General features: G+C 36.3%; 1 protein-coding gene across 1 annotated transcript in view; it reads left to right on the forward strand.

The window, feature by feature from the left end:
• The window catches only part of DNAH12 (dynein axonemal heavy chain 12), a 246,848-nt gene that overhangs the window by 205,521 nt on the left and 16,175 nt on the right, over positions 1-25,152 (forward strand). The window contains exons 61-71 of the mRNA XM_028169151.2: positions 3,239-3,379; positions 7,826-7,984; positions 8,178-8,322; positions 15,358-15,508; positions 15,719-15,972; positions 16,176-16,316; positions 17,856-17,993; positions 19,291-19,524; positions 19,806-19,994; positions 21,788-21,891; positions 23,442-23,646. Of these exons, the coding sequence (XP_028024952.2) occupies positions 3,239-3,379; positions 7,826-7,984; positions 8,178-8,322; positions 15,358-15,508; positions 15,719-15,972; positions 16,176-16,316; positions 17,856-17,993; positions 19,291-19,524; positions 19,806-19,994; positions 21,788-21,891; positions 23,442-23,646 (1,861 nt within the window). The remainder of the gene's footprint in view (positions 1-3,238; positions 3,380-7,825; positions 7,985-8,177; positions 8,323-15,357; positions 15,509-15,718; positions 15,973-16,175; positions 16,317-17,855; positions 17,994-19,290; positions 19,525-19,805; positions 19,995-21,787; positions 21,892-23,441; positions 23,647-25,152) is intronic.

The following is a 25,152-nucleotide window of genomic DNA, read 5'->3' on the forward strand; positions in this document are numbered from 1 at the left end:
AGAAAAAATGCAGCAATCCCGTGTACTCTTTATGCAGTTTCCTCAATGGTGACATCTTGAGAACCTGTAGTACAATATCACAACCAGAATATTGATGTTGACACAGTCAAGATACAGAGTACTTTCATCACCACAAGGATACCCATGTTGCCCTTTTATAGCCATACTCACCTTCCTCCCATTCTCACCCTGACCTTAACCCTTGGCAACCACTAATCTGTTCTCCATTTCTATACTTTTGTCACTTCAAGAATGTTATATAAATGGAATCATACACTATGTAACTTTTGGGAATTGGCTTTTTTTCACCCAGTATAATTCTCTGGGGATTCATTTAGGTTGTTTACTCCTTTTTATTGCTGAGAGGTATTTAATGATATTGATGTACTACAGTTTGTTTGATCATTCACTTGTTACAGGACATCTGGGTTATTTCCAGGTTTTGGCTTTTACAAATAAAATTGCTATAAAATGCATGGACAGGTTTTTGTGTGAACATAAGTTTTCATTTCTCCAAGATAAATGCCCAAGAGTGCAGTTGCTGGGTCATGTCGTAGTTGCTTGTTTATTTTTTTTTAAGTAACTGCTAAACTTTCCTAGAATGGGTGTATCGTCTTAGATTCCCATAAGTATTACTGAAAAAATTGAACTAAAAAAATGAAAGCAATGTATTCTTATTGCAAAAGTTTTAAGCATGTAAGAGTATAAAGAAGAAAATAAATATTAGTCATAACCCATCCAGAAGTAATCACTTTTGTCCATCTGTTTTCTTTTCATTTTTTTTTAACATATGGATCTTGATCTAGATTTTATGCTTCTTTGAGGCAGGTAAATGTTTCATAATTCTGTATCTCTTACAGTTCCCTCCCCAGCTTAGATTCTCACCCTAATAGATATTCAGTAGGTGCTTTTTAATTAACTGATTGTTTTCAGTCATTTGTGAGTACAATAAGAAATTTAGAATTTTGAAAATAAAGAGATGGTGTAAACCATATTTCATTTTCTCATAGAATTATACCCCATTTTTAACATATAGCTTCATACGAAGTTGCACACGCAAAAAACTGTACAGGGAGGTCCCATGTACCCTTTACCCAGTTTCTCCAGTTCTTACATCTTTTTTATTTCAGTTGAAGTGTAGTTGATCTACAATATTATGTTAGTCTCAGGTGTACAACATAATGAGTCAACATTTAAATACATTAAGAAATGATCACGACAATAAGTCTAGTAACCATCTGTCACCATACAAAAGTATTACAATATTATTGACTATATTCCTTATGCTATGTTGCATCCCATGTCTGATTTATTTTCTGACTGGAAATTTGTACCTCTTAATCCCCTTCACCTATATGGCCCCCACCCCGTCCCCTCTGGCAACCACCAGTTTGCTCTCTGTATCTATAAATCTGTTTGTGTGTTGTTTTGTTTGTTCATTTGTTTTGTTTTTTAGATTCTACATATAAGTGAGATCATACGATATTTTTCTCTGACTTATTTCACTTAGCATATACACTCTAGTTCCTTCCATGTTGTTGCAAATGGCAAATTTTCTTTTTTAATGGCTAAGTGTATATTGTGTATATATACCACATCTTCTTTATTCAGTCATCTATTGATGGACACTTAAATTCCAATCAAAAAATGGGCAGAAGACCTAAATAGACATTTCTCCAAAGAAGACACACAGATGGCCAAAAGGCACATGAAAAGATGGTCAGCATTGCTAATTATTAGAGAAATGCAGATCGAAACTACAATGAGGTATCATCTCACACCAGTTAGAATGGCCATCATCAAAAAGTCTACAAATAATAAATGCTAGAGAGGGTGTGGAGAAAAAGGAACCCTCTTACACTGTTGGTGGGAATGTAAACTGGTACAGCCACTATGGAGAACAGTATGGAGGTTCCTTAAAAAACTTAAAATAGAACTACCGTATGATCCTGCAATCCCACTCCTGGGCATATATCCAGAGAAAACCATAATTTGAAAAGATAATCAGCTCAGTGCTTTGTGACCACCTAGAGAGGTGGGATAGGGAGGGTGGAAGGGAGACACAAGAGGGAGGAGATATGGGGATATATGTATATGTGTAGCTGATTCACTTTGTTATAAAGCAGAAACTAACACACCATTGTAAAGCAATTATACTCCAATAAAGATGTTAAAAAAAATCAATCAATATGATATACTACATTAATAAAAAGAAGAGAGGAAAAAAAAGTTGTGGTATATATGTACAGTGGAATATTACTCAGCCATAAAAAAGAATGAAGTAATGCCATTTGCAGCAACATGGATGGACCTAGAGATTCTCATACTAAGTGAAGTATTCCAGACTGAGAAAGACAAATATGACATCGCTTGTATGTGGAATCTAAAAGAAAAAGAAAAAGACACGAATGAACTTATTTCCAAAACAGAAAGAGACAGACACAGAAAACAAATTTATGGTTACCAAAGGGGAAAACAGGAGTCAGGGGAGGGATACATTAGGAGACTGGGATTAACATATACACACTACTATGTATAAAATAGATAACCAACAAGGACATACTCTACAACACAGGGAACTATACTCAATATTATGTAATAACCTATAAGGGAAAAGAATCTGAAAAAGAATATATAGATTTATATGTGTATATATAAATGTATAACTGAATCGCTGTGCTGTACACCTGAAATGTACACAATATTGTAAATCAACTATACTTCAATTAAAAAAATAATAATGCTGCAGTAAACATAGGGTGCATATATCTTTTTGAATTAGTGTTTTTGGAGTTTTGTGGGGGGTAAAACCCAGAAGTGGCATTGCTGGATTGTATGGTAGTTCTATTTTTATTTTTTTGAGAAACCCCCATACTGTTTTTCATAGTGGGACTATGTACCAATTTACATTCCCACCAATAGTGCATGAGGGTTCCCTTCCAACGATATCTTATATAACAATAGTACAATATCACAACCAGGAAGTTCACACTGGTACAATCCAGAGAGCTTACTCAGATATCACCATTTTTATTGGGCTGGCCAAAAAGTTCGTTCGGATTTTTCCTGAATGAACTTTTTGGTGAACCCAATATATGCACACATGTGTGTGTGTGTGTGTAGTTTCATATTTTTAACAGTGGTTATTGTGATAAAATAAAAACAACTTGTATGTTAATTCATATGTTACTTATTTTTACTTGACTCAATATATTTTCCTTTTTTTTTAACCTTTCAGTAACAAATCCAAAATTTTGGAAAAGCGCCTACGATATTTAAATGACCACTTCACATACAACTTATATTGTACTATATGCCGATCACTGTTTGAGAAGGACAAGCTATTGTTTTCTTTTTTATTATGTGCCAATCTTCTTTTGTAAGTTACTTGCTTTTTCTTTATTTTAAAAACTTGCCTGGAAAATCTAATCAATGGCTTCTCACAGAAGGATATCATGTTTTAGCTCTGCATAATTCATGATTTTACTTGTACATTTCTCTATAGTAGTATTGGTGTTTTGATGTTTGATTTTTAAAATTTGGATCATACAGAAAAGCTCACAAAATGTTCAGGTACAGTTTGGTAAATTCGTACAAAGCAAAAATCTGCATAACTACCACTCAGATCAAGAAATAAGAGTTTTCAGGGAATTCCCTGGCAGTCCAGCGCTGAGGACTTGGCGCTTTCACCGCCAGCCTAGTCAGGGAACTAAGATCCTGCAAGCCATGTGGCGTGGCCAAAAAAAAAAAAAAAAGAAATAAATAGAGTTTTTAGATGGCTTTTTTCACTTAATAATATGCATTTAAGATTCTTCTATGTCTTTTCATGGCTTGATTGTTCATTTCTTTTTAGCACTGAGTAATATTTCATTGTCTGGATGTACTGTAGTTTATCTATTCACCTACTGGAGGACATCTTGGTTGCTTGCAAGTTTTGAAAAATATGAATAAAACTGCAGGTTTTTGTGTGCACATAAGTTTTTAACTTATTTGGTTAAATACTAAGAAGTGTGATTGCTGGATCATGGGTAAGAGTATGTTTAGTTTTATAAGAAACTGTCTTCCAAGAGATTCCATACAGCACCTCAGCATTTTTAGGAATCTTGCCTTATGGTCCTTGGTGCCCTGAATGTTGAAACTGACCCACACTCTGGAAAAAGCAAAAACTCAGGGGCCAGAACATATTGGGCAGGGGAAGGTGCTGAAGGAGCACCTTTATTTTCTCACTCATGGGACCACTAAAATATTAAAAGATTTTCCTTCTTGACTAATATTTTCTCTGTGAAAATTACTTTGAAAATGGGTCCTAAGTGAAAGTCTAAACCCATTCTGCATCACAGATCCCAGAAGAGGCTCAACAAGCATATAGTTTACATTCCTTAATCCATTGCATTCTACCAGCAATGAATGAGAGTTCCTGTTGCTTCACAACCTTGCCAGCATTTGGTCTTGTCAGTGTTCTGGATTTCACCATTCTAATAGATGCGTAGTGTAATCTTGTTTTAATTTGCAATTCACTAATGATATATAATATTGAAAATATTTTCATTTGCTTATTTGGTATCTTTATATCTTTTTTGGTGAGGCATCTGTTAGGTCTTTTGTCCACTTATTAATCAGTTTGATTGTTCATCTTTTGTTGTTGAGTTGGATGACAGTCCATTATCAGATGCATCTTTGGGAAATATTTTCTCCTAGTGTGTAGCTTGCCTTCTTATTCTCTGTCTTTTGCAGAGCAAATGTTTTAAATTTTAATGAAGTCCACCTTATCAATTCTTTTTTTCATGGATCGTGCCTTTGGTGTTGTTTCTAAAAAGTTATTGCCATACGTAAAGCCTCCTAGACTTTTTCCTATGTTATCTTCTAGGAATTTTATAGTTTCGCATTTTACATTTAGGTCTGTGATCCATTTCGAGTAAATTTTTGTGAAGTGTGTGTGTGTGTTTATATAAATTTGTTTATGTTTTTCTTATTTTCCTTTCTTACACAAAGGGAATACACTGTAAATGTTCTTTTGTACCTTTTTCTATTAATATAAATGGAAGTCAGTCAATAGAGATATCCTTTTTCAGCTTTATTAGGTATAATTGCCACATTATGCAATTCCCCCATTGTAAGAATACAGTTAGATGATTTTTAGTACATTTATATAATTGTGCAACCATCACCAAAATCCAGTTTTAGAACACTTCCATCATCCCCAGAAGCTTCCTTTTGCCAGTTTAGTCAATTCCTGCTCTTACTTCCAGCCCCAGGTAATACTGATCTGCTTTCTGTCTCTATAGTTATTCCTATTCCAGAAATTTTATGAATGAGACATTAGATGGCCCAGAATATGATCCATCTTTGTAAATGTTCTATGTGCTCTTGGAAAGAATGTGTATTTTGCTGTTCTTGGGTGGAATGTTCTAAAATGTCAAGGAGGTCAAGATGGTCCATATATCTCCTGTATCTTTATTGAGTTTCTATCTACTTGTTCAGTTATATAGAGAGAGTTGGAATCTCTAACTATAGAGACTTCTCTTTGCAGTTCTATCAATATTACTTTGTGTTTTGATGCTCTGTTATTAGATGTATAAATGTTTAGGACTGTTATGTCCTCTTAATAAATTGACTTGACTTTTAAAAATCCCTGGTAATATTTATTGCTCTGAAATCTACTTTGTATGATATTATTGTAGCCCCTCCAGCTTTCTTTTGAATAGTGTTAGCATGGTATATATTTTTCCATACTTTTACTTTTAACCTATTTGTTTTATATTTAAACTGTGTCTATAGACAGCATGTAATTAGGTCTTACTTGTTTTATCCAATCTGATAATCACTACCTTTAATGAAATTGTTTAGACTATTTACATTTAATGAGATAATAGATAGAGTTATGTTTAAATCTACCATTTATGATTTATTTTCTGTTTTGCCCATCTGTTCTTTGTTGCATGTTTCCTCATTTTCTATTTTTCTTTTTTCTTTTTTTTTTGGGAACTTAATGTCTGTTTTACTTATTTTTTTAACCTGTGGGTTTTATTTTTTTAATTTATTTATTTACATAACAGGTTCTCATTAGTTATCTGTTTTATGCATATTAATGTATACATGTCAATCCCAATCTCCCAATTCATCCCACCCCCCCTTCCCCCCTTGGTGTCCATACATTTGTTCTCTACGCCTGTGTGTCTATTTCTGCCTTGCAAACTGGTTCATCTGTACCATTTTTCTAGATTCTACATATATATGTTAATATACGATATTTCTTTTTCTCTTTCTGACTTACTTCGCTCTGTATGACAGTCTCTAGGTTCATCCACATCTCTATAAATCTATTTTTCTTTAAATTGAGTATTTTTATGATTCCATTTTATCTCCTTTGTTGGTTTATTAGCTATAATTTTATGTTTTATTATTTTAGTGATTTGTTTAGGGTTATAGTATACCTTTGAACTTATTATAGTCTATCTTCAGGTAAAATTATACTACTTCATATATATATAAGAACTGAAAACAATACACTTTTATCTTTCCCCTCATAGCTTTTGTTTTATTGTCATACATTTTACTTTTATATATGTTATAAAGCCCACAGCACGTTGTTATTTTGCTATAAATAGTCAATTACTTTTAAAAGAGACATAAGTAACAGAAAAATGGCTTTTATGTTTATCTACTAGTTACCATTTCTGATGCTCTTTATTCTTTTTTGTTGATTCAAATTTCCATCTACATGAAATTTCCTTGAACATTTCTTATAGTGTAGGTCTACTGGTAATGCATACTTTCAATTTCTGTAAATCTGAGAAAAAGTCAGTGAATTTTTCTTTCAGATTTTAATTTTTTATCTCTAGAAGTTTCATTTGGTTATTTTTTATTTTGCCCATTTCTCTCTTCATTATGTTCATGTTTCGCTTTCACTCCTTCAGCATGTTTATAATAGCTCTTTTAACATTCTTATCTGCTTGTTATATCATCTCTATCACTTCTACATCGTATCTATGTACTGACTTTTCTCCTGGTTATGGATGTTGTGAATTTTACATTGGTAAGTGCTGGGTCTTTTTTTTTTTATTCTTTTAAAGAGCACTAGACTTTACTTTTGCAGGTACTTAAATTATACTGAATTCGTTTGATCTCTGCAAGTCTTATTTTTAAGATTTCTTATGACAGTTTTAGAGTAGACATTATTCTACAGCTAGGTTAGCTTCACTACTAAAGTATCTCAGTGTCACCACTGAATTGCTCTGGTGTTCAATAAAGATTCAACTCTAGTTGGCAATAACTCATATATTCAGTCCTGTGTGAGCTCTGGTAGCTACTTAGTTTGCAGCTCCCCAGGTATTCTTCGTCTGGCCCCCTGGGGTTTTACCCTACTCATACATAACTCAGCATTTAGCAATAGAATCAAGAGGATTTGTATGCAGATTTCTGGAGCTCCTTGTCCATGTATCTCCCTCCCTTCTGGTACTCTGCCCACAAATTCCAGCCACCTTAGCCTTCCCTAACTCTGATCTCTGTCTCTTCAACTCAGCAGTACTCCTAGATTCTGATTTGATTACCCTCATGCTTTGTAGTCTGAAAAGTGCCTCCAGGCGGTTAGCTGAGGCAATCATGGGGATCACCTTGTCTCCCTTTTTTTCATGGACCACAATCCTGCACTAGCTATTATAATTTCTAAAAACAATTGTTTCTTTTGTTTTTTTTCCAGTTTCTAGTTGTTTATAGCAGTAGGGTAGGTCAGTTCTGATTGTTTTATCCAGGCTATATAAGCAGAAATTGACTTCATTCAATTTTAAAACAACAATTTACAACAGTCCTTATTTTGGGAACACAGGGCAAAGAAAGAGATTGAATACCAGGAACTGATGTTTCTTTTAACTGGAGGTGTAAGTCTTAAGAGTTCTGAGAAAAATCCTGATCCAACTTGGCTACAGGATAAAAGCTGGGAGGAAATCTGTCGTGCAAGTGAATTTCCTGCATTCAAAGGACTCAGGTAATTGTTTAAACACAATGACCTAGCACTGAATAGTGATGGGTAAATTTGTAATCTAGTGATTTTTTTATTTAATCTAGTGATTTTTAAAAAATAGTTCTATAGCTGTCTTGATTCATCTCCTCATTCAACAATCTCTTTTTAAAATTTTTTCCCAATGAAAGGATAATCATTAAGCTTTTCTTTCCATTAGGAATCATTTTTGTGACAATATAGCTGAATGGCGGGAGATCTACAATAGTAAAGAGCCACACAATGCTAAATTTCCAGCACCAATGGATACGAGGCTAAATGAACTACAGAAAATCATAATTCTTCGGTGCTTAAGACCTGATAAGGTAAAAGACAAATGTGTTCTATTTGGAACCTAGATAATTTGCCATTTTTATGAAAGACTAGGTTTAAACTTATTGTTATTTGGTACTTTAACTTTTATTTCAGATGCTCACATGGGTTCATTGAGTTCCTTGGATCTGTAGGTTTATAGTTTTCCTCAACTTGAGAAAAACTTTGGCCATCATTTCTTCAAATATTTTTTTCCCATGATTCCAATTAAATATACATTAGACTGCTTGATATTATACCACAGGTGACTGATACTGTGTTAATTATTTTAAAATCCTTTGTATCACTGTACTTCAGTTTGGACAGTTTCTATTGCTATCTTTAAATTTGATGATTTCTTCTCTTGTAGTGTCTAATCTATTAATTCCATCCAATTAATTTTTGTTTCAGCAACTGTATATTTCATTTACAGAACATTCATTTTGTTCTTTTTTATATATTCTATTTCTCTTTTCATTCTGTTTATATTTTTCTTTAAATACTTGAAAACAGTTATAATAACTGTTTTTAAATCCTTGACTGCTAATTCCATCATTTCTGGATCTGTTTCTATTGACTGATTTTACTGTTGGTTATAGATTATATTTTCCCACATCCTGGCATGCCCAGTAATGTTTGGATGCTGGACATTGTTTATGATTTTGATTTTGTCATCTTCCTTTAAAGATTGTTGACTTTTGTTCTGCTAGTTCAGGGTTAGCAAACAACACCTCTGGGCCAAATCTAGCCAGTGACCTATTTTTGTCCAGCCCATGAACTGTAAATGATTTTTGCATTTTAAAGGGTTGTTTTAAAGAAAAATAATAGGGCTTCCCTGGTGGCACAGTGGTTAAGAGTCTGCCTGCCAATGCAGGGGACACAGGTTCGAGCCTTGGTCTGGGAAAATCCCACATGCCGCGGAGCAACTAAGTCCATGCGCCACAACTACTGAGCCTGCACTCTGGAGCCCACAAGCCACAACTACTGAGCCCGCATGCCACAACTCCTGAAGCCTGCACGCCTAGAGCCCGTGCTCCGCAACAAGAGAAGCCACCGCAATGAGAAGCCTGCGTGCCGCAACGAAGAGAAGCCCCCGCTTGCTGCCACTAGAGAAAGGCTACGTGCAGCAACGAAGATCCAACGCAGCCAAAAATAAATTAAATAAAATAAGTAAATTAAAAAAAAAAGAAAAAAAATAAGCAGCAGAAATTGTATGTGGCCCACAACACCTAAAATATTTACTATCTAGCTCTCTATAGAAAAGGTTTGCCTACCCCTTTCACTATACAGTTAAATTCAGATTGCTCCTTTCAAAGATTGTTTTAAGATTTGTTAGCGCAGGTATAGAATAGCCTTTACTCCATGGACAGTTTAGTTCCATGGCTAAAGTGTGGCCCTTCTAGGGCCTTTACTGAATGCCCCAAGTGATCACCAAGGACTCTCCATTGTGGCTACTGGGAACTTGAATGATTCCCAGCCTTTCATGAACTCTGGTAGCTCCTCATATCCCAAGTTCACAGCTCCCCAGTCACTCTTTGCTTGGCCTATGTATACATACCATGGTGTTCAGCAAAGATGCAAGGACAATATTATGCAGATTTCTGAGCTCTTTCTCTGGGTACTTCCCTTCAAATTTGAACTCTGAAACTTCCAGCAGCCTGAGCCTCCTTGAACTCTGATTCCTGTCTTCCCAACTCAGCAACACTGTGTTGTACTACTTTCAGTTGCTCTCTTTGTTACACAGTCTGGAATGTATCTCCCAGAGGAAAGTCAAGGGAATGATAGGTCTCACCTTGTTTGTTTCTTTTTTTATCAGGGATCACTATCCTGTACCACCTATTGTCTGAACAGCCTTATGTCTGAAAATGGCTGATTCATTAATATTGCCCATTTTTTAGTTCTTTATGGCAAGAAGGTAAATCTGGTCCCTTTCCTCCATATTGACTAGAAGCAGAAGATAGTAGAAAATCTTGAATGTGTCATAATTTTATTAGTTCAAACATGCACAAAAATCTTTCTTTAGGTGAAATAAATAGGCTGATACCAATTTTCATACACTAGAGAAAAGTGTTATAGTGTTACGAAAGGAAAAATTTTAAACAAAAAACTAAAAGCTAACTTATAAATACTACCGAATGTAAAATAGATAGCTAGTGGGAAGCAGCCACATAGCCCAGGGAGATCAACTCGGTGCTTTGTGACTACCTAGAGGTGTGGGATAGGGAGGGTGGGAGGGAGACGCAAGAGGGAGGAGATATGGGGATATATGTATATGTATAGCTGATTCACTTTGTTATAAAGCAGAAACTAACACACCATCGTAAAGCAATTATACTCCAGTAAAGATGTTAAAAAAACCCAAAAAACTAAAAGCTATGCTTATATATGTAGTTTAAAACTTTGAGTAAGTCACTTCACCTTTCTGAGTTCCAGTTACAACCACATATAAAATGAAGGTATTGAAAGTGATTGCAATGGTCCTGTCTTTTCTTTTTCCTTTTTTTTTTTTTTTTTACATTTTATGTTTTTAGTAAAGTTTCACAAGGAGCATTATCTAATGCTTCATTCAGTCTCTGAGTATGTTCAAACAGAGGCCTATATAATTACGTGACTTCTGAGTATTTCTCCTTACTCTAACTCCCAAAGACCTTTGTACATTGTTAAAATGTACCTCATTCTTTCCTACCTGATAGTTGTATGTATATATATATATGTTCCTTTCACTAGAAAATAAGTCCCTTGAAGGCCAAAACAGTGCTTTATTCATTATTTTATCACAAATAGCTTCCCTTGTTCATGGTAAACTTAGGAATGAGTAGCTCTGCATCTGGGAAACCCCTGCGTATTTGCATTCCACAGAATGGCTCTCTGATGACCAATGGAGATGTTGTTTCAGTACCACGTGTAGGGTTACTGGTTTGTCTGCCATGCTTGGGATCCTGTGCTTAAACACCACACTGACCACACTGGAATACACAATAATTGCCTGTTTATTTGTTAGGGTCTCCCACTGGACTCTGAGCTTCTTGAGGTCAGAACCCATGTCTTATTTTGTTCAATATCTCCAGGATTTAAAGCAGTACCTGGCAGATGGTTGGACATCTCAATAAATATCTGTGAGTTGAGTTGAATTTAATTGCATTAAACCAAATTCAGTTAAAGTCTGTGTTAGTCAGGATTCTCCAGAGAAACAGAATCAGTAGGATTCTGTTGATTTTAAGGAATAGGCTCACATGATTGTGAGCAGCTGGCAAGTCCAAAATCTGCAGGCTGCAGACCCAGGGAAGAGCTGATGTTGCAGCTTGAGTCCAAAGGTGGTCTACTGACAGAATTCCCTCTTCCTCAGTAGAAATCGGTCTTTTTTCTCTTAAGGCCTTCAACTGATTGAATGAGGCCGAATCACATTATGGAGAGTAATCTACTTTACTCAAAGTCTACTGATTTAAATGTTAATCTTATTTTAAAAATACCTTAACAGGTATTTAGATACTGTGCCCTAGCCAAGCTGGCACATAAAATTAATCATCACAAAGCCCATATCCAGGTCTGTTTAAGTCTCCATAATTTCTTCTCTAGAGTATCTTACATGAAGGATTAAAATATATATTTTAATATTATAGAAAAGTCTAATAACTTCTTCTCATGTTAAATTACTGGAACAAGATACTTTTTCTATAGAAAACTATCATACTCGATTGCAGTTACATCATGTCAGGGAGCATTGCCCCTGGCCAGTGCATAGGGTAATGTGGAGCAAGGTCTCTGTGTCCTCAGCATCTCCCTTTCCTTAAAAATGTATACTGAAGATCTTCTGTGCTAGGTAGAAACTATACATGGTGTTAATGGTAAAAGGATGAAAAAGATTTCATCATTGCTCATGTGTAGTTATTAAAGAAAGAAATAAAAAGCTGCTATGTCATTGTGATCTCTTTTTTTTAAAAAAAACCTTCAGGAGCCTGTCAATACCTGTAGAATAATGACAAAAGTACAGCTTTGCAGTCTTATTACCTCGGCTAATCAGACCTCTTTTCAGCTTGAAACTTCTATTTAAAACTACAGAATTGCTCACAACTACACAAAATTACCCATATAGAAGCTCCTTGAAACTTCTACTATTCTTCTCCTTGAAACTTCTACTATTTAAAACTACAGAATTGCTCACAACTACAGTAAATTACCTATATAGAAGCCTCTATCCTTCCTCCCCATGTATTCCACAAACCTTCCAGGACCAAAGAAGCCTGTGATGATCACTCCTCTCTCCATCAAATTCCTACAGTTTCCCTTTAGAAAGTCGTTTGGCATTTAGAAGATAATGTCTGATACCTCTTTGTACTGATTTTTCTGCTGCTAATATTGATGAACAGCATTCTTTTATTTTTAATTAATTTTAATATAATTTATAAGTAAGTCACATCTTCCTGTGGTTCAAAACTGATGCACTGGGCTTCCCTGGTGGCGCAGTGGTTGAGAATCCGCCTGCCAATGCAGAGGACACGGGTTCGAGCCCTGGTCTGGGAAGATCCCACATGCCACGGAGCAGCTGGGCCCGTGAGCCACAACTACTGAGCCTGCGCATCTGGAGCCTGTGCTCCTCAACAAGAGAGGCCACGAGAGTGAGAGGCCCGCGCACCACGATGAAGAGTGGCCCCCACTTGCCGCAACTAGAGGAAGCCCTTGCGCAGAAACGAAGACCCAACACAGCCAAAAATTAATAATAATAATAATAAATAAATAAATAAAATTTTAAAAAAACAAAAAACTGATGCACTGTTTTGAATCACATGAATATATGAATACAATGAAAAGTGTGCCTCCAGTCTCCATCTCTCAGTCATTCATCATCCTTCCTCTCAAGCAGTTAATGTTATCTGCTTCTTGTTGTCCTTTTATACACATATAAATGTACATACATATAAATTCTTTTACCATTTATTTTCAACACAAACGGTAGCATCCACTGTTTTGCACATTGCTTTTTGCTCTACTAGTTCATAAATAGTGTTCTCTTTCTTTTTTTTTTAACAATTGCATGGTATTCCATTGTATGAGTGTACAATAATTTCTTTAGCCAGTTCCTATTGATGGATCTTTATAATATTTATATATTATCTATTATAAAAACGCTGCAATGAATAACCTTATTCAAAAGTCATTTCTCACATGTGCAACTATATATCAGAATAAATTCCTAGGAACAAAATTGCTGTGTCAGTGGATTTGCCCTCTGTAATTTTATGGATACTTTCAAATTGTCCTCCATGAAAGTTATACCAGATTGCTCTTCCTCAGCAGTGTATGAAAATATCTGTTTACCTGTACTTTTGCCCACACAGTATGTTGCCAAACTTTTTAAAAATTTATTTATTTATTTATTTATTTATTTTTGGCTGTGTTGGGTTTTCGTTGCTGCGTGCAGACTTTCTCTAGTTGCGGCGAGCGGGGGCTACTCTTCATTGCGGCGTGCGGGCTTCTTATTGTGGTGGCTTCTCTTGTTGTGGAGCAGGGGCTCTAGGCATGTGGGCTTCAGTAGTTGTGGCACATGGGCTCAGCAGTTGTGGCTCATGGGCTTTAGAGCACAGGCTCAGTAGTTGTGGTGCGTGGGCTTAGTTGCTCTGCAGCATGTGGGATCTTTCCAGACCAGGGCTCGAACCCGTGTCCCTGCCATTGGCAGGCAGATTCTTAACCACTGCACCACCAGGGAAGCCCTGTTGCCAAACTTTTGGATCTTTGCCAATCTGTGCAGAAGGGTTGAGGATTCTGGGGCTGATCGAGGTAGCAGCAGCACACGTGAGTTTCATTAGATGTTACTTTGACAGGTTTGTTTGTTGGGGAGGAAGAAATCCCTCATAGCAGGTGTCTGTCCAGAGGCTGGGAGTGAGGGGAGGTCCACAACTCCAAAGGAGAGGGGAAGGCAAGGGAATTCCTAATGGAGAGGGGACTTGTGTGGTGTCTGGGCAACATTATTCATCAGCATGGCGGCTGGGAGTCTCTGTGTCAGAGCTCTGAAGGGCAGCAGTGGCTTGGGGTCTTTATATCCTGGGGATTATCTTTTTATGGCTAGCAGATGTTGGGTGAAAAGTAGGCAGACTCTAAATGGTTAAAAATCTGCTTATTTGGGCTATGTTTAGAACAGTTGAATATGTAGCATTTTGAGTTTGGTGCCAGTGGACTTTTGAGCTAACAGGTTTTAGCCTACTGTGAAAAATAAACAATCCAGGGGTAAATACACACAGGCTATCTTTGTCCCATTTATATAACAATCTGATGGTGAAAAACGGTATCTAAGTATAATTATAATTTGTATTTTTCTTATTTATAAGTATTAGGGTATAGACAAAGCTGCTGTAACAAAGAGACCTTAAATACAGTAGCTGAAATAAAATAGAAGTTAATCTCTCTATCTCTGCTAACAGCCCAGAGTATTGCTTGAGGGCTGGCAGGGCACCTCTGTTCTTGAGATCATCCAGAGATTCAAGTCCCTTCTCTCATGCTAGAGAAGACTCCTAAAGTGTGGTCCTTGTCAGTGAGATTGAAGCTGGGTCATGAACACCACATCTGTTGAACAGGAAAAGAGAGTGTTGAAGGCAAATAGTTTCCTTATAAAAAATAGGATCTGGAAGCTCCATATATAATTTCTATTTGTATTTCTCTGGCCAAGACTTAGTCACATGGCCACATCTAGCTGCATGAAAGGTTGGGAAAACTTGGGGTTCTGTTACCAAAAGGAGACACAGAATGGGGACAGTTTGCAGTCTCTGCTATACTAAATGAGGTTGAGCATCTTTTCATATGTTTAAGATCCATTTCTATTTCATTTTCTATAAACTGTTTATCTTTGCCCATTTTCTTTTGGATTGTTAGTCTTGTCCCATCAATTTATAGATACCTTTTCTGTATTAGGAAAATTAGCGCTTTGCCTATGATATGCTGCATGCTTTTCTTATCAATTAGACTCATAGTTTACTCTGTCGGTTTTCAGTAATAACCAAAGTTGTTATGTGAAATAAAAGTTACTCTAAAGATGGTATTTTTTCTCTCTTCAACAGATAACTCCAGCCATAACTAACTATGTAACTGACAAACTAGGGAAAAAGTTTGTAGAGCCTCCACCATTTGATTTGACAAAGAGTTATTTGGATTCAAATTGCACCATTCCCTTAATTTTTGTGTTATCTCCAGGAGCAGATCCCATGGCCAGTAAGTGCATAATGTCAACTTAATAAATTATAAATAAATCATCTTTGTTCAATATCTATTTCTTAGATGAGTGTAAATCAGTAAATTCGGTATTTATAAGGAAAGGTAACTAGAATTTTTCACAATTAAATACTTATACACTGAAACATAAGGCATATTTTATAATTTTAGAGTAAGCAGTGAAACCATTTTTTTTTTGTGCCCTCTTAGGCCTACTGAAATTTGCAAATGATAAAGCTATGTCTGGAAATAAATTTCAAGCTATTTCACTGGGACAGGGACAAGGACCAATTGCAACAAAAATGATTAACGCAGCAATAGAGGAAGGAACTTGGGTTTGCCTACAGAACTGTCACCTCGCTGTCTCCTGGATGCCCATGTTGGAAAAAATATGTGAAGATTTTTCTCCCGAAGGCTGTAACTCATCCTTTAGGCTTTGGCTCACAAGTTACCCATCTCCAAAAGTATATTTATTTCCTATGGAGTTTAGTACATTTATTTGGTTATCTGTTATTGATACATTGTATATCTTAAATGCTTAACCTTAAGAGGTTTTAAAAATATTTCTGGAGTCCTCCCTTATACCTATTTTTAATCCACTAGTGTATGTATTTTTAGGACTTGAGTTGGTTATCTAGAGTAATGCTCTTTGTTTATTTTGTCTTAGTTCCCAGTAACAATTCTACAGAATGGAGTAAAAATGACTAATGAACCTCCTACGGGTCTTCGGCTAAATCTCCTCCAATCATATCTCACTCATCCAGTTTCTGATCCTCAGTTTTTCAATGGATGCGAGGGAAAGGAACTGGTAATATTCAGCCTCTGGAACTTTTTAAATGTGTTTTTATAGTGAAAAAATATGTAAACATAAATATTTTATTTAATATTAAACTTTAGACATTTCCTAAGAAGATAGAAATTGTACCTATCTTATTTTATTCCCAATTGTTTGTATTCTGCTTCCCATGTAGTAGATACTCAAATAAATATTTGTTGAATGAATGAATATTTCTTAGTTTGTACAAAAGTCCAACAGTGCATTTGATTAAGACAATTAAGACCCAAGAGTAGCAATCTATTTTAACATTATTTATTTATTCTTTCAACAAATATGTTTGTTAGGTACGATATAATGCAGTGAGAGTAAAATAGACACTGCCATCACCAAAAAAATCTGCCTTCATGGAAATTCTAGTAATAATGTTTTGACATATTAATAACACTCTTCAATGTATCCATTTGTAAAAAAGTTTTGCACATGGTATTGAGGACGTTAGGAGTTCCGATAAATAGCACTCCTTTTCTCTGCCCAAATTCTTACCAGTTAAGAAACAGGAAAAAGTACAAACATAGGGGAACCAAATTATAACCTTAATTACTGATATAGACTAGGTTGGAAGATGTAGTTTACATCTGTGAACAAGTGGGCTTAGTATTACTGAACCCAGAATTAAGTACGTTTATCTACCCAGAGGAACAGAGGAAAACTTCCTTTGCTGCAGGAAGCTCACTTCTAAGAGAGAAAAGGGAAAAGCTGAGCAAAGCATATTTGCTTGACTTTTCCCAAATTTACCCATCAGATAGGTACTCTTCCCTCCACCAGTGAGTGTAAGGATGGAGAAAATCCAGGAGTGTTACATTAATTGAAGTTTCCCTGCATGGAAGGAAACATCAGTACTAAGGGAGATTTTGCACACGCCCTTTAAGAGTGGAGTCTCTGTTTTCTATAGCCTACCAGCTCTCCTGAACATAAGCCCTGCTGGCTTTCAAAGCCTGACGTTCTGGGGGCTTGTCTTCTCAGTTCAGGGTCCCTACACTGGGGAGCCCAATGTGGGGCTCAGACCCTTCACTCCTTGGGGAGGACCTCTATAATTGTGATATTCCTCTCATTTGTGGGTCAGCAAATCTGGGTCCTGACTACAGTATGTCTCTGATCCTCCTACCCATCTTGTGGTTCTCTCTTTATGTCTTTAGTTGTGGAAAATCTTTTCTTCTACCTTCAGGTTGTTCTCATAGATAGTTGCTCTGTAAGTAGTTGTAATTTTGGTGTATCAAGGGAGGAGATGAGTTCATGGTCTTCCTATTCTGCCATCTTGGCATGTCTCTCCAGCACTATTGCATTTTAATAAAGTGTAATGTTATTGTAGTTTGTCTAGCTTGGAGGTTTTGGATAAGTCATAAGATTAATACTTTTTATAGTAAGCATTATTTCAGATGGTCTTTCTACATAAAAGTTTGTAGAGATATATGATCATAGAATCTTATAATGAAAGATTATCAGTTCCCCTCATTTTAGTAATGGAAATCTGATCAGAATTTTTTCTTGTTGCATATTTTTATCTTAAAGGCATGGGAGAAGTTGCTGTTTGGAGTTTGTTTTTTTCATGCCCTTGTGCAAGAGAGAAAGAAATTTGGTCCTCTTGGTTGGAATATTCCATATGGATTTAATGAATCAGATTTACGCATCAGTATTCGACAACTACAGGTAAAATTAGAAAGGAACTAACATTGATGGAGGATCACTGTGTACCAGGCCCTAGGCAATTCCCTTTGCTTAGAATGACTTATTCAGTTCTCCCAACACCACTAATAGTTGGCTAGATGGTATTAATAATTATAATTTTGGCTTATAAAGCATAATCTCCATCTGCATTTTTCTGCTGCAAATAATGGGAAACCTGATTCAAACTGGCTTAAACCATAATGAAACTTTTTATCTCACATGAAAAAGAGTTGCAGAGGAAGGACAGACTCTGGAGTTGGTTGATTCAACAAAAGTGTTGCCATCAAGGACCCTAGTTCTTTCTTTTTGCAGTGCCCTCCTCAGTGTTGGCTTTATATAGGTCCTCACTGTACTCTACTCTTAGCCTCCACTCAGATCTACAATTTAGCTCTATCAGTCAACAAAAACAGTAGAAAAGGAATTTATTGAAAGAATATTGGGTAGGTCACAGAATCGCCAAGATGGCTGGAGAGCCAAGGCATCCACAGTCATATCCAGAATCATATCATGTCTGGTAACAGCATTCCTTCTACTCTTGTTAAATATTAGACACCACAGCTCTCATAACTGCCACACAGACACTAGTCTATTGCACACTCTCTGATGTCATCAAAAAAATTCTTTGCTGTTCCTGCTTCTTTGCACCCTAAACCCCAGTTCAGTCTAGGATGGCTACAACTGAGTTTCCAAGCCCAGGTCACAAGCCTAGGCTTTAGCCATAATGGAGGCTGAGAAAGTGAGTGGTCGGCTTTTTCAGTTTCTGTAGACTTACAGTGAAACGTGAGATGCATGAGATGGTCAGCAGCCCCCCACCAAAGAAAAAAGATCAAATGTCCGCTATAAATTCCTACTCACTCAGACTTTGAACTAGGCACATTACTTACATGAATTTTAATTCTCACAGCAACCCTGTAAGGTGGGTATTATCCCTATTTTGGAGAAAACCAAAGCTAAGAAGTAAATTTACCCATTGAGGTAAGATTTGAACTCAGGTCTGTCCAACTCCAATACTTTCCCATTATTTCTGTCATGTTTTACCAAATATATTAATCCAATTAGACAACCACAGAATATTGTATTTTTCTGCTTCTGTGCTGTGATAAGGGCCTTTATGACATGGGGCTTCAAAACAACCATGATGATAATTCTTCCAACCCCACTTCCATGTGTATAGATTGATGGATGATTGATTGATTGATAGATATTTAAGGCCATCTTAAAATGGAAATGAAGTGAAATACTTTAAGGTTTTTCTCATTTCATTTTTCCTCTGTTTCAGTTATTTATAAATGAATATGATACAATTCCATTTGAAGCTATCTCTTACCTGACTGGAGAGTGTAACTATGGAGGAAGAGTGACAGATGATTGGGACAGACGTCTCCTCTTAACCATGCTGGCTGACTTTTATAACCCTCACATAATTGAAAACTCTCATTATAAGTTTTCTCCCAGTGGAAACTATTTTGCACCTCCCAAAGGCACTTATAATGAGTACATTGAATTCATTAAGGTAACTGATATCACTGAAAATAGGGTTAGATTCAAGTGTGATTTTTCTAAAAAACAAATAGTGAAGTAGTCCCCCATAATGTATAGGATTAGACAAGTACTATGGTTCAATCAGCTTTCAATATATTTTGTTTCTAGTAGTTACTGAAAACTGGAAAAGTTTGATTCCTCTGTTGTTTGATGTTTAGTTGATTTTTAACCCTTTTTGGTCTGCACATGTCTACCTTATGAATTAACGTATCCAGTGAAAATGTGATGCTTATTGAATCTATTTTCTGGTAGAAACTTCCATTTACTCAACACCCTGAGATATTTGGATTACATGAAAATGTTGATATCTCCAAAGATCTTCAACAAACGAAAATCCTCTTCGAGTCCTTGCTCCTCACCCAAGGAGGCTCCAAACAGACAGGATCCTCAGGAAGTGCTGACCAGATTCTACTAGAAATGACCAAAGATATTCTCAACAAGGTAATGTTTAGCTTAAGATATGTTACTTGTAATATAACATAAATCAAAATGGCACTGAAATGTCAATCTGAAAACTCCATTTAGCGGCATTATGACCTTGAGTGAGATACTTTGCCTTTCTGAACATTAGTTTTCAAATCTGTAAAGTGGTGATAATAGTACCAACTGTATAAGGTTCTTGTGAACATTAAGGAGATCATTAAATTAAAGTGCTTTGCATACTGCCTGGCAAATAGTAAGTTCTTAGTAACTACGGTTGTGGATAAGCTACTGAATATATGATTTATTATCATTTCTAAATAAAGATGGTAGGCCTACTTTTTTTAAATGGAGGAAATGGTCTGAACTTGCTGGTTCAAGGAGGGAATGGTTTTTAATCTATACCTTCAGAAGTGAGGAGGCACAGGGAAATAAGATCAGCACTAAATTAACAGCTACAGCCTTTTTTTCCCCATACTACAGCCCAATGTACTTAGCCCTCTTGGTAAAGTGGAATGATACTCTCTTTTCTCACTTTTTTCTGTGTCTTAAATTCAATAAAGAACTACTAAGAGGACTTTATGGTCCTAAGCACAGATCTTCACAACTCCCCTCCAGGATAAATACTATAATTATCCCCATATTTCAGTGTCAGGCACCCTGACAGAGCAGAACCTGACCCCTAACCCCTCTGCCTTGAAAATCCACAGATGGCACCTACTCTACTCTCACAGTTGGTACCCTTGCCTTACACCAGTCCTTAAGTAGAGCCTCTTCACCTTAAGCCTGGCTGTGGCCACTGGAGAGGAGAAGGGAGCAACACTGCCTGCTACCCCTGGGTAAAATCAAACTAGCCTCCTCCAACCTCCACCCGTGGACTGCTGCTTCTGCCATTTGCCTCTTCTCACCCTCAGCCCCTTCTTCTTGTGTGGTTTATCTCTTCGGGGCAAGGTTCTTGCCCTCCCAAAATGGTGGCTCTTACAAGATCCCTAGCAGGAAGTTACCTGGAAGTGGCATATAGGACTTAATTGGGGTAGAATGTTTGTGCTGAGCCAAATGTGCCTTGAGTGACACCACCTAATATGACTTAGAATTCTTTTGTACCACCAAAGGACCATGGCCTGGGGACAGTCTGGGCAGCTCAACTTTCTTAGTTTGGGAGTTCCCCCATAGGGAAATTCCTTTGCCCCTTTAAGAGTATGAATTCCATTGTCTTGGGGCTTGATCACCAACCCCAAAGTCCCCTTTATCACTTCTCCTCAAGTGTCTCTGAGATGCCTCATTGAAATCAGACACTCAATGGCTTTCTCTTTCCCTATGCCCTGGAACCTTGCTACATTTACACATTAATTATTTGATAGTGGTGTAAGCAAATCCATTTTGAGCCAGTTGATAATTTATTGGAAGTAAATAAAAAAGAGTTATGAAATGGTAAATCAGTTTTATTAATGGAAAATAAGATTCAATTTACAAAAGAAAATTACACAACTTTTCAGAAATGTATATCTTCTTCATAGTACTCTGTCCTGTAGTAAAGAGCATGGGCCTTAGTGTTAGAGATCTATGGATTTAAACAGACCACTTTTGGACTCTGTACCCTTGGGCATTTACTTAACCTCTCTGTACTTAAATGATAATGATGGCCACCTAATAGTAAATGGTAAGGATTACATGAGATAGTGTTTGGAAAGCAGTTAGCATAATACTTGGCGCATAGTAATTGCCTCATGTTAGCTATAATTGATATTATAGCTGAATGAAACTAATTATTTATTCTGAGAGTAATATGTGATCTTCAAAATCTATTCTCTTAGCTACCAAATGACTTTGACATTGAATCAGCACTACTCAAGTATCCCGTGAGATATGAAGAGAGCATGAATACTGTTTTAGTACAAGAAATGGAAAGATTTAACAAGTAAGGAGCTCTATACCCAGTTATTCAGAAGGCTACCAACCAAAGTTGATAAAAAGATACACTGGTATTGAATTAAAATTTTAAGAAAAAATTATCAAAACTTGCCATTTCATTAGAGTTTTTCTCCTTTTTTAAAGTTGCATAATCTTCTGCCCCAGAAGGGAAGGTATCCTTTATAATGTAAAAATGGTGATGAAATAGAGATCTGCTTTTACTGGTTAAAAATGTTCATTAATCATAATTTCTCATCCATCCATTGCTCTTCTCCTCAGGAACTAAAGATGGAATGAGCCTTATCTTGGTCTATGTGTAAATACATCTCTTGTCATTTTTCTACCACTGACACATATACACCCCCCCCCAATTTTCTTCCTGAGTCTATCTGGATTGACTAGGTACCCTAAAATAGCAAACAAATTATTTGCTTTGAATTTTTTTTAATAAATGTATTTATTTATTTTTGGCTGTGTTGGGTCTTTGCTGCTGCACATGGGCTTTCCTCTAGTTGCCGCGAGCAGGGGCTACTCTTTGTTGTGGTGCGGGCCTCTCATTGTGGTGGCCTCTCGTTGAGGAGAACGGGCTGTAGGCGCGCAGGCTTCAGTAGTTGTGGCAAGTGGGCTCAGTAGTTGTGGCACATGGGCTCAGTAGTTGTGACTCGCGGGCCCTAGAGCACAGGCTCACTAGTTGCGGTGCATGGGCTTAGTTGCTCCGCGGCATGTGAGATCTTCCCAGACCAGGGCTTGAACCCGTGACCCCTGCCTTGGCAGGTGGATTCTTAACCACTGTACCACCAGGGAAGCCCCTGCTTTGAATTTTCAAATTGAATTTTCTACAGTTCAATACTGGCTTAAGGAATGGCGAATTGTTTTGGTTATGAATTTTCTAGTGTTTCCAAGTTTGTTTCAGTTTCCAGACTTTTTGAAATTTTAAAATAAAGCATATTAAAACACTATGATGCCTTAATTAATTTAGTAATTCTTATACAAAGACCATATGTATTTACATATCATAACATACTATCTCTCAGTTGCTTAGGCTTCTAGGCTAAAACCCTCACTTCAGGTATATTTATGGTGTCCTTAGCAGTTTGGGCCTAAGTGGGAAACAAAGTACTTGCAAGGGTATAAATGAATATACACTGTATGTTTTAATTCAGTGTTTCCAAAGTTTCAGCCATTGTATCGTACCTTTATAACTTTCTTCATATTTGCATGTCACCTATAACATTATTTACCTGATATTTTTCCTTAAATCATTCTCTGTTTAAATTTGCCTGGTCTTAAGCAATAATACCTTGAAAGCAGAAATTTTGATATGCAAGTTATATTATTTTCTATATTTAAAAATACATATGTAATAAATAAAATGAAAAATGTTCATCCAAGTATCACCTAAAATTACTTTATATTATCAAGTGGGAGGTGACCACACTTTGGGAATACACTCCCATAAAGCTGTGAATGGTATCCTGCTATTTCTTCTTCTAGAAAGACTGTATGTTGGTATTTACTATCATATATATGTTGATGACACAATTTCTTTCCTTGCAGTTTAATTAAAACAATACGCAACACTCTACAGGACCTTGAAAAAGCTATTAAGGGCGTGGTTGTCATGGATTCTGCTTTGGAGGCACTCTCTGGCAGTCTGCTTGTTGGAAAGGTTCCAGAAATATGGGCCCAACGATCATACCCAAGTCTTAAACCCCTAGGAAGTTACATCACAGACTTTCTAGCCCGGCTGAACTTTTTACAGGTTAAAAATTATATATAATATATATATTATAATGTATATATTATTTCATTTTTTTGGTTGACTGAAGAGATACTAGAAATTGGCTGTGGTCACTTGAATGTCTCTGAGTTAGATGAAATGGATTAGTAGTTTCATGGTAATCTAACCAAAATTTTAGAATATTGAAAATTACACACATTTCAAAGTACTAAGTAGAAAATTAAAATTTTATTTTACTCAAACCCAAGTAATATGTGACATTTATATTTTTGAAGATTCACAACTTGGTCTTGTGATTTTCCTACTGATGGTAAATCACAAAAAGAGCCTGAGGCTTGGATTTATCAATAATTGGCCATTATCTAGAAATCAGTGCTTCTTATCTCTTATCTCATAAAACCAGGGAAAAGATGGGTGCTTTGAAATCTCCGAACCCTTCACCCTGCAATCTCACACATAAAGGATGTGTAAGGCAGCACACTCATTTTCCTCCCCAACTCCTCCGCTTGCCCCCATCCTATGGTTGATGCTTATGTGAGGATAGTGGATGGGGAGAGCCCCCAAAATACATTTTGGAAATTCACATAGGTATGTGACCTCTCAGTGTTCAGTTGCCCTTTTATTATACAAACGCTTTATTTGTTTCACTATAGAAGCTAATAATAAAATAACCCTACTTGTGAAGATGTGGAGAGATAGGCTTTCTCATACATTGCTTTTTAATTTTTGCCAATCTGATAGGTCAACCATATCTTTGTTTCAGTTTGAGTTTCTTTGATTATTAGTGAGTCTGTGCTTCTTTTGGTATGTGTGTTTGCTGTTTGTGTTCTCTCCTGTGAATTGCCTGTTCATCTCCTAGGCTGATTTTTCATGGGACTATTTTTGTTTGTTTTTATTTTTTTGTAAAATTTTTAAAGGTTACTTTCCATTTACAGTTATTACATGAGCCTATCTTACACCCAGTAGTTTGTGCTTCCCACTCCTCCACCCCTACATTGCACTCCCACACTGGTAACCACTAGTTTGTTCTCTATATCTGTGAGTCTGCTTCTTTTTCCTGTATATACTAGTTTGTTGTATTTTTTAGATTCCACATATAAGTGACATCATAAAGTATCTGTCTTTCTCTGTCTGACTTATTTCACTTAGCATAATGCCCTCCAAGTCCACCCATGTTTCTTCAAATGGCAAAATTTCATTCTTTTTAATGGCCAAGTTGTATTCCATTGTATATATATACCACATCTACTTTATCCATTCATCTGTTGATGGACTCTTAGGCTGCCTCCGTATATTACAATTGTAAATAATGCTACTATGAACACTGGGGTGCATGTATCTTTTCAAATTAGTGTTGTTTTTTTCACATATATATATCTGAGACTGGAATTGCTGGGTAATATGTTAGTTCTATTTTTAGTTATTTGAGAAACCTCCATATTCCACAGTGCCTGCAACAAGTTACATTCCCATCAACAGTGTACAAAGGTTCTTTTTTGTCCACATCCTTGCCAGCATTTGTTTTTT

Source organism: Balaenoptera acutorostrata, chromosome 10 (assembly GCF_949987535.1).
Source record: "Balaenoptera acutorostrata chromosome 10, mBalAcu1.1, whole genome shotgun sequence".
In the NCBI taxonomy this organism is placed as follows: domain Eukaryota; kingdom Metazoa; phylum Chordata; class Mammalia; order Artiodactyla; family Balaenopteridae; genus Balaenoptera; species Balaenoptera acutorostrata.